The sequence below is a fragment of the Citrus clementina genome, unplaced genomic scaffold (assembly GCF_000493195.1).
Source record: "Citrus clementina cultivar Clemenules unplaced genomic scaffold, Citrus_clementina_v1.0 scaffold_2, whole genome shotgun sequence".
Taxonomy (NCBI): domain Eukaryota; kingdom Viridiplantae; phylum Streptophyta; class Magnoliopsida; order Sapindales; family Rutaceae; genus Citrus; species Citrus x clementina.
The window spans coordinates 23,385,664-23,396,664 of record NW_006262688.1 but is presented as its reverse complement, the minus strand read 5'-3'; the positions used below and the strand labels follow the sequence as shown (position 1 = coordinate 23,396,664).

Below are 11,001 nucleotides of genomic sequence, written 5' to 3'. Positions count from 1 at the left end.
TGAGCCCAGCAATCTTACATTGAGAGAAAAACACGTGATTTTGCCTATTCCATCTTTTTCGAATTCTGCGATTGGATTATCACATATTGATGTTTCTTCTGTTGATCCTAAACCTCATCATGATATAGAGCCTATGACTGTAGAGGATGATGTTACTGATGTGCAATTGAGGAGATCAGAGAGGACCAGGAGACCTGCAATTCCTGATGATTATGTTGTTTACTTGCATGAACATGATTTTGATGCTGACTCATCATCTGATCCTATTACCTTTCAAGAGGCCATCAGTTGTTCAGAATCCTCATCTTGGACACATGCAATGCATGATGAGATGGCATCTATATACCACAATGGGGTTTAGGATTTAGTTAAGTTGTCAGATAGATGTAGACCAATTGGTTACAAATGGGTTTTCAAAACTAAGAGAGATGTCAGTGGTCAGGTAGAGAGATACAAGGCCAAGCTTGTGGCTAAGGGGTTTCAGTCAAAGAGAAGGCATTGATTACACATAAACCTATTCTCCCGTCTCTACTAAAGACTCTTTTCGTATTATTATGGCATTGGTGGCTCATTTCAATTTAGAATTGCATCAGATGGATATGAAGATAGTTTTTCTTAATGGGAGCTTGTCTGAAGATGTGTACATGGTGCAACCTGATGGTTTTGTTGAGACTGGTAAACAAAACATGGTGTGTAAACTTAAAAGGTCCATTTATGGACTTAAACAGGCATTCAGACAGTGGTATTTGAAATTTCACGATATTGTCACCTCTTATGGGTTCCAAGAGAATATTATTGATCAATGTATATACTTGAGGGTCAGTGGGAGCAAGTATATCATTTTGGTGCTTTATGTGGATGATATATTGCTCGCTGCTAATGACATTAATTTTTTACTTAAGACAAAACAAATGTTGTCATACAGCTTTGATATGAAGGATCTCGGTGAAGCCCATTATGTATTAGGGATAGAGATTCTTCGTGACAGATCTAGAGGAGTTCTAGAATTGTCTTAAAAGACCTACATTGATCGTATTTTGAAAAGGTTCAATTTACAGTCTTGTGCTCCTTGGAAAGCCCCAATTTCAAAAGGTGACAAACTTTCCAAGTCTCAATGTCCCGATAATGATGTAGACAAAGCTAGAATGCAAACAGTCCTGTATGCATCAGTTGTGGGTAGCTTGATGTATGCTCAAGTCTATACTCGCCCTGATATTGCTTTTCCAGTGGGAGTACTTGGGAGATACCTGAGCAATCCTGGATATGAACACTGGAAGGCTGCAAAGAAAGTACTCAGATATTTGCAAGCCACTAAAGATTTTGTATTGACATATCAGCAATCTGACTATTTGAATATAGTTGGGTATTCTGATGTTGATTTTGCAGGGTGTTTGGAAGATAAGAAATCCACATCTGGTTACATTTTTATGTTGGCGGGAGGAGCTATATCATGGAAAAATGCCAAGCAGACACTTATAGCTTCTTCAACAATGGAGGCAAAATATGTAGCATGTTTTGAGGCTACACGTCAAGCTTTATGGATGCAGAATTTTATCGCAGGGCTAGATTTTATATTGGCTGTACCGAGGTCGTTAAAAATATACTGTGATAATTCTGCAGCTGTTTCTTTTTCTCACAATACAGGGAGTTCCTCACGTTCCAAGCACATTGATGTTAAATACTTGTTTGTGAGAGAGAAAATTACTCTATCTTATATATCAGTAGAGTATATACCTACAGAACTCATGTTAGCCGATCCACTTACTAAATCTTTAGCTCCAAAAGTATTTAGGGAGCATGTGACGCATATGGGATTATTAGAATCCACTTATATATGCTGAGTTAGTGGGAGTTCTGGTTTATTTTATGAGTTGCAACTTAAATGAGATTATTTATTACTCGTTTTGTTATTATGCATGCATATTGTTATGTGATATTGATATTCCGTATATTGTGTACACATTTAGTTGCGTATGGCATTATGTATATAATGAGGATATCATGGTCCGAGACATTTTACTCGGTCTCAATATGGACATTAAAGACTGAAGCATTATGGCTTAGCTTCAGTGTGCTTTCTTGAGACATTTTGATTCAATCTCATTATGATTATAAGAAAGCACGGCTTCCGTGAAACATCTTGGTATTAGTAGTATCATTATGATGAAAATGGAAGCTCGCTTCTCGAGACATTTTGCTAGAGTCTTATTATGGTTATGAAGAAGCGATGGTCTAGGAGACATTTTTTTTTTTTGGTCTCATTTTACTAGACATGTGGACTTTGTGGAAATGAGCATGTTGATCACATTGTCATGTTATTTCCATAATTATACTTGTATACTACTGCATAGTCACGTGTTTATAGGTGTCTTGTTATGTGGAGCATCCTATTGGTGCACATATGACTTGATATTTATGGTACATTTTGGACTTATTTATATTTTGGGTGATTGCTTGCATTTGACCTTTTGTTATAGTCACATATTGATTAATTCGGTTGTTTTTAAAATATTATTTTATTTTAACTTTATCATTAGAGTGATTTCTGCCGTCCAAGTGGGAGATTGTTAGATTTATTTCTCACATTTTGTGGACTGGCATAAATCATTCTAATTATTTTCTATATTTTACCGAATTGATACATGACTAATGTCAAATATTATGGAGCAATTTTGACAAACTCATTTATTAAGTAATCAAATATTGTGTTAATGAGTCTGATTTTGACATACCCTATACAGTAGTATATTATGGACAAGTATAATCCTTAATTGTGTTATTTTAGCTCATAATGAGATGGGCAATTTTGTACTAACACATGAGGGGTCCCTGCGCTCAACCACTATATTTAAGTAACTTCAGCCTATTGGAAGTTTACTGTTCACAAATATGTGGCATGAGTGCAGTGCACCTCTCTCTCTCCCTCTTCTCTCCTGTGTGTGCACAGTAAATTGTTGAGAAAAGCCGAAGCTTGAGCTAAAGTAAAGGAAGCGGAATTCAGAAGCTAGATCAAAGTTGTAACAACTCGGTTAAAACTCCATAACAAGCTTCCAAGTTCGGATTCATGGGTGATCATGGTAAATTTTGAAATTACCTAAAATATGTGTTTATTTGGAAATATAAGATTAAGGGCATAAAGTTCGGATTTATTTCAGCATGTATATGGTGCACAATCAGTTGTGAGGCTTGGCTTCACTCTTCAATTCGCTTCACCTGTCTCTCCAGTAAATTAAAGAGTAGCACAAACTCCAGCCTCTTCCGTTGTAACCACTGGTACTCAGCAACCGTTGGGACAATACCGGCCGCCAGGAGGGTAGACGCCCCCACCACGAGGGTTACGATAGACACCCCCACCTCGAGGATTACCATAGCCACCGCCGCCAGGAGGATCACCATAGCCGCCGCCGCCAGGAGGATCACCATAACCACCGCCGCCAGGAGGATCACCATAGCCACCGTACTTAGCACCGCTTACTCCATTTCTCCCAGTGGCCTTCTCAGCTGCAAATTAATATTTTACAACAAAGTGTTATTTATATGGCTATACATGTAAAGGGCTGCCTTTAGTATACTTTTGGACACCCACTTTCATGGCTAATAACTTGTAAGGGTTTTATCTGTTACAAGAAAAATTCATGCAAATAACAGATAGATACTCCTAAATATATAATTAATTAACCTTACCATTTTTCTTGTGCTCAATGGAAGTCTCAGCGAGGTCTCTAGCTGCCACCTCCGAAGATATGAAAACAATAGCCACCAAAAGACCTAAAACAAGGAAAATTTTAGAGCCCATTTTTTCTTACTGTATCAATATAAGATTATTTTTCGAAGAAGGATATGATAAACTTAGTGTGTTCGGTTATCTTTATTTATAGACGGTTTAGGGAGCTAGCAAGCGGTCCGAGTAGTTGACGACAATTTTTTAACTTTTGACCCACTTCGTTGCCATTATTGACCGGTTCTATTACCTATTCATCAACTCCCAAAAATAGAAATGCGACAATAATTTTTTTTTTTCACTTAGAAAAAAAAAACACTATCACACCAGACATAATTATAATGGTGTATTAAAAATTAACCTCAAATACTTGGATCACATACCAGAAAATATATTTGGATCATTGATTATTGAAAAACGTTTATATTTGTCATGTTGAACTATTATTCTGGACTGATACACAAATTTTATCAAAAAGTTTTAAAATACTATCCTAGGTCTTGTATCTAAGATTTTATAAAATGAATAGACATCAATAAGAAACCGTTATAAAGTAAAAGTAAATTTTAGAAAAATTTGTAAAAATATATTATGATATTCGGGAGAGGAAAAAAATTCATTTATAGTTCATTTTTTACATTAAATTATAATATTTATTATTTTATGCTTTCATATTTATACTTTAATTAAAAATCAAAATATTTAGTTAAATTTTGATTAAATTATAAAATTGTTAAATAATTGTAATGCAAAATTGGAAATAAATTTAATAAAAATAAAAATTTAACTAAATTATGCTTAATTAATATCATTGACGTTGATAGGTATAATAAATAATACAAACATTTTTGGATCATATTAATAAAAAATTATAAATTGTAATATTACAATATAAATTATTATAATTAAACATATTACAATATTTCAATATTTTGTAGTTAAAATACACAACCACCTTCTAGAGTAGTGTACTAGTGTGTGCATTGACTAGTAGTGTGTGCATTGACCGGAGTCACCGGACGTGATAATTACGAAAAAAGAGTCTGCTTTCATGTCGCATGTGAACGTATCAATCTTTGCTAGACGCGGCTGGACCATGATACCACTCGTTGCCTGTTAGCTACGACAAAAACTCATTATCATTAGTACACATACAGATGATTCGTTACCCGTTAGCTACGGCAAAAACTCATTATAATCAGGAACGACTTCGAAGTCAATATTCAATCCAAGCCGTTAATTAGTCTCCGATAACCTATGTTAGATAGCTTTTAATCCATCCTTTCTGCCCTTGTTAAATTAAGGTTGGTTTGGTACTGATATGTTGTACTTTTTAAACTAAAGTTGTTGGAAAAAATTTATAATTAAAATAAAAATTAATAATGTATAATAAATGTAACTTTTAAATCATGATTTTGACACAATTAATAAAGATATTATAAATTTTTTTATTATAAAAGTGGTTGATCAAATTAACATAGATTTTATATTACAGCAGCTATTGTTTATCAAATACTTTAACACTATAACTTTTAAACTAAAGGAGCGTTTGTTTTTCTAACTTGAATGATTTAATTGACTTGATTTGAACCACTTATGTCATTAAGTTTATTTATTTTATTAACTTAATGAAAATTTTTAGTCATTAAGTTATCAAAGTATTAGGCCAAATTGTTTTACTTTTATCAAACTATTAGGTCAAATTTTTTAACTTTTTACTTAATCTAAAAAGTCTGGTGACATCATTACAACATATTTTCCAAAATATCTTTGATTTTCATCTTTACCTAAATTACACTTACTAGTCAAAATTATTATTCATCTCTATAACTTGTGAAAATATAGTTTGAGATATTTTTATTTTTATCTTCTTATTTTCTTCAAGTTTACGTTATTTACTTTTGTAAACTTTTATGGGTATTTTTCATATAAAACATCATAAAGTGCAACAAAAATTGGTCAATCTACTCTATAGTTTAGAATATAGCAAGGTTGTATTCATTTGAACATAATGTATATTGTAACAAAATATTATATTAATTATATTTTTTGAGATGTTTATTATTTATTTAACAATAAAATTTTTATGGGTCCAATGTAAAATCACTTCATATCAAATTTTTTATGTTGAAAAAAAAATCAACTTGTTATTTATTTTCAAAAGTTCAGACAAAAAAAAAAAACAAACATAACATTCAAATTTGGACATTCAAGTCTATTTAAAATTCAGATTAACTTAAATATATTCATTTCTCAGACAAAAAGATAAATCTATTTAAATTTCAAACAGAAAAACAAACATAACCTACAATTACCTAATCTTAATATCAAACAGAACCTAAATGCATCTTTCACAACCTGAACCCATGATGAGGTGAAAGTCCCCTGGATTATTGAACGAAAATCTGTGCAACAGCCGATGCAAACGGCTTCAAAGATTTAAATTCGATTGAAATATCTTTCAGGATAATCATGTTATCGAACTGGCAAGGATGATGAAGACACTTGTTTCAAAATACATTTGGGTTTATATGATTCAAAGACCAGTTTGCATCCGTCGTGGTCCTTGTGGACTTTCTTAGCTCACTCAGATACCTGGCTTTAGAAGGAGAAAAAAAATCAATCGAACTTTTCCTTTTTAGAAACACACAATTTTGCTTATATGGTTAATAAATTAGTTATCAATAATTAATTAAAAAATATAGATACCTATGCTGGAGATGGATTATATATATATATATATATATATATATTCATAAGAATATAAATGGTTAATTAATTAATAAGCTCACAATTTTGCTTGTTAGTGGAAATCTCAGTCGGGTCTCTAACTGCGAACCCTGAAGAGATAGGAAGAATCATAGCCACTAAAAAAAGAAAAATCCGAAAGCCCATAGTTTTTTTTAGGAAGAAAAATAAAATTATTTGTGTTTTCTTATATCTCTATTTGTGGTGGCTTTAGTGCCAAGAATTTTCTAACATTTTGACAGTGTCGCGTCGTGTTTGACTTTCCAGTGCTACATTGTTACTTGTTAGCTACGGCGGTAGTCATATTTCAAGTTCAATCATAACTTTGGACTAAATACTAAGAAGAGTTGGGGATGACATGGACACAGCTCGCAGTGGGTTTGTTATTATTAAATCTACACCCATACAAAATTTAAATTACTAAACCTGCCCGTAACTTGCTGTGGGTTTTATTTTTTTAAGAAAACCCACACGCTCCAGGTTTTGATAATTACCAAATCCACAATAACACCGGGTAGATTGTTTGTGGATTTCTACATTTAAAATCATAAATGTTCAATATATAAATTTTTAGTAATAACTTAAAATTTCACATAATATATTCAATTCTAAATTTAATCAATGTAAATGAAAAGTCACAAATTAGTATCTAAAAAATAACAATTATCATTTCATATTATTATTCAACACAAGCTCTAATAGAAGATCTTCATTTCATTCACCGCCATCAGCATTCATCCAACACGATTACTACAATAATGAGTAAAATTAAGATTTTCTAAAGAAAAATACTTTTTAAATACTAATCCGAAGAACAAAATTATAATAATGAAATAACCATGCATTAAGTTAAAAAAATAATAGTCCATAAAAATTATAATAAGTAAAATTATAATAACTATACAAATATATTTTTAGATTTAAATATTTTTCAATTAAAATTAATTAAAAAAAAAAGATGAAAGTATCCGTCGGATATTTGGCTTACACCAAACCCTCCCACAACCTAGTGCGAGTTTCAATTTATAATACCAAACCTGCACACAACCCACAAAATTACCCATGGCAAGTAGGTTTTGGCAGGCCGGATGTAGTGATTTTTCCGTTGTATACATAAACTTAGGGATGTCTCATTCCCATCCCTTTATTTTTTTGGGACAAAAATTTGTCCTAGTCCCTTCCCATTAAATATCTCGTTGTATCCCATTATCCTAAACAATCCCCAATGTAAATAAATAAATTCTGACTTTTTCTTTTAAGGATCATCATAATTCAATATAGCAAAAATCTTGAATAAATACAAAGTAGAATAATCAAATAATAGTTTTATTTTTATTACATGCACATTTGAATATAATTTCATGCTAATTCTTTTAATTGCCTATTTACTTCCATTGCATATTAATATTAAGGTTTGCGCTTTAAAAACTATAGATTTAGACAATAACCAACTTCAGTCATGTTAAAATATCTAATAATTAAATAATATAATAATAAACCAACTCAACAAAATTGGCAATGGGATGGTGACAGGATTTATCAATCCCAGTCCTATCCTATTTATGTAAGTGAAATAAAAAGAAATGTCTCATTTTTGTCCCTTATTCTTTTGGCACAAAAATATGTCGTAATCTTGTTCCAAAGGGAATAGGATCCCACAAGATTCCATCCCAACAGGAAAAATTGTCATCCCTACTAAAATCCAAATCTAAGTTACTTGTAAACATTAGAATTAAAGTAAATTTAAACAAGTTTGGCTTTTCTTTTGAATTAATTTGTATGTTAACTGTTAAACATTAAAATGAAAACTATATTCAGTTGATAAAATTTGAAATGAAAGCTAATCCATCTTAATTTGAGTAAGCAAACTCACCAATGGAACAGGATGACAGGAGCTTCAACACACAGGAACAAAAAAATTTTCCGACAGAACTACACAAGAAAGGCTACAGTAAAAATTGTAAACTCAAGATCAATATCTGTAATCACAAGCTTACCTGAAAAGTTGAGAAAGAGAAGAAGAAGAAGATTGCTAGTGTTTCACACTATTTTCTGATGACCAGCTAAGGTTTTGGATGCCAGGCACAAGCCAAGCGAGATTGGGACTGATCGACTAAGTTTTCTTGTTGGGGAAAATAATTTAGGGTTTAGTTTTTAAGTAAACATAAATATTAAAATAGTAAATGACTTTTTAATGGCACAAATTTAGTAACAAATGTGACGGCAGTCTTGCCATCACATAAAGGGAGCTACCAATGTTCACAAAGTTAGCTACATATGCTAAGGCCGACTTTGTGGTCACATGAGGGGTAACATAAACCCTATTTTCTTGCATTGAATGTCTTGGGTGTATTAATAATTTGAATAAAGTTCATTTAATCATACTATATTTATTTATATAATCATCATGTAGATTTACAAAAAATATAATTACAAGTTATTTTTTCATTAAATAAAGTTGAATAATTTATCTTAATCATGTATGAATTTACTAATTTTGTCATGCACCGCTTGGAAAAAAAAAAAAAAAAAGAGCCAAACGTGGGTGATTTCAAAAGCAACAGTCAGCTGCCTGCTTCACCACTTCTCCACATGCCAGCTTCACTCCTTGCTTGCGACATGTAGATATTTCACCTGCATGCTTCACTCGCGAGTCAGTGGCCATGTATATATAATTTGAAATAATTGAAAGCAGCTCTCATTTGTGCTTCCATTTTCGAAGTGAAAGCAAGACCGAGAGAAGAAAAGAAGAGAAACCAAGAAAAAAGAAAAGAACGGAGGAAAATGAAGAAGCCGAGAGTGGGGAAGAGAGAAATTGAAAAGAAAAGATACAGAAAATAGAATTGGATAGTTAGAATTATATCCATTGGATCAGTGGGTAATAGATTTATGAAATTTAAGTAATTATGTTACAGTCTGCATGATACGTATAAGTTTTTATATCAGTTCTAACAGTTAATTTTCGAACCCTGCATTTTAGGAGGAACTTGAGAGTCCAGAGACCCACAACAGCCCCAACGAACCCCGGAGTGAAACATGATCTGTGAGTGGATATTATTACTTTTATGTATTCCGTGAAGCATTTATGTTTGATAATATGATTTAATATCACGCTATGATTACATGTACGCATATTATATGTTTGATTGAGTCATGAGATATGATTGTCAGTCGCCATATATGTACCCTTCCCCGTAGACTCTGTGCATGCGTATTGAGAGTTAGGTTACTCTACCCATGCGATGTAGCTAAATTCTGCTAGGTATTGAGAGGTTTTTCCCCTGCTCTACTCGTTCGATGATGAACCCGACGAGTATTGAGAGTTATTTCCTCTAGGTACTATTTGGTGCAGTTTGTGATGTATGTATGTATGAATTCCATGTTTGCTAATGTATGACATTCAATGTGGAGTTATGTCACATGATTATGCATAAGCACTAGTACACTATATTATTATTATTATTATTATTATTATTATTATTATTATTATTATTATTATTATATATAATTACATCCACTCACTGAGCCGCAAGCTCACTATTTTCCTATTTACCCATTTCCTTCCAAGATTCCGCAGGATTTCGTACATATCAGTTCTAATTAATTGAGGTTGGGCCACGAGACACACTGTTGCATGTCTTGCATTTTGAGCACGTTTATGTTGCTTATGTTTTATATTTAAATAAATTTCTATTGTCAATATGTACAATGAGACATGACTTATGCAAGTTTTGAATTCATATATGGTTTCAGAAAAGGCACAGAGGTTGTTATGTGTTTATAGGAAAGGCCATATTATTTTCATGAATTAAATTTACGCCACAAGTTTTAGTTATTAGTCCGCACGATTCGCCTCAAATCCGACATATAGGTCGGGGTGGGTCGTGTCAAATTTAGTTTAATTAAATTGAACTAGATCACAATGAGATTTTGTTAAACTTTGCAATGGTTGCCAAACTTATTAAATCTTATAAGCATTAATTTTACTTCAATTATAATCTTCAGTTAATTATAGTTTCATGATTGCGATTTTTATACTATTTGAGGTCTCGATGGATGCGAAATATATTTATACTATTTTAGATAGCGTACAATTATGGAGGTTGGTTCCAGTCTTCTTGTGGAGTAGATTTAGAATTCATTTAGGCTTCTGATCTATTAAATTGTTGGTGACTAGTTCGCACTTGAATCATAACCAAGGAAGATTGTTGCCGACAAATTGTGATCTATTAAATTGCTGGTGACTAGTTTATGTCTTGGGTGCTTGAATTACTACTCCAAAAGGGTAAATGTACGATACCTAGTGTACAATAATTTTACATATTTTGTAAGAGTTGTGATTCAATGATTTCTGCTGCAAAATATTTTTTAACCAACAAGTAATATGTGAAAGAGGGAAAAAAAATATTTCAAGAAGTTGTGAATGCAGTTCTATTATTAAGTGTGTTCAAGATCTAGCCCAATTCGATCAAACCAATTGATACAACATAAAGCAATTGAATTTTCGTCAGATTGACTTTTTAACTGGATTG

The 11,001-nt window shown here is 32.2% G+C and overlaps 1 protein-coding gene across 2 annotated transcripts; it reads right to left on the bottom strand.

Annotated features, from left to right (window-relative positions):
- Window positions 1-2,761: 2,761 nt before the first annotated feature.
- LOC112101119 (glycine-rich protein HC1-like) lies at window positions 2,762-3,831 on the bottom strand. 2 transcript variants are annotated; one of them, XM_024191411.1, is made up of 3 exons: window positions 3,685-3,825; window positions 3,448-3,501; window positions 3,024-3,393 (listed from the first exon to the last, which is right to left on the bottom strand). In XM_024191411.1, exons 1-3 carry the CDS (start codon window positions 3,794-3,796, stop codon window positions 3,278-3,280), a joined length of 282 nt encoding a protein of 93 aa, XP_024047179.1. In that variant the 5' UTR covers window positions 3,797-3,825; the 3' UTR covers window positions 3,024-3,277. The 2 variants fall into 2 exon arrangements, with proteins under 2 accessions (XP_024047178.1, XP_024047179.1); XM_024191410.1 differs by having other exon boundaries at window positions 2,762-3,501; window positions 3,685-3,831.
- Window positions 3,832-11,001: the final 7,170 nt, after the last annotated feature.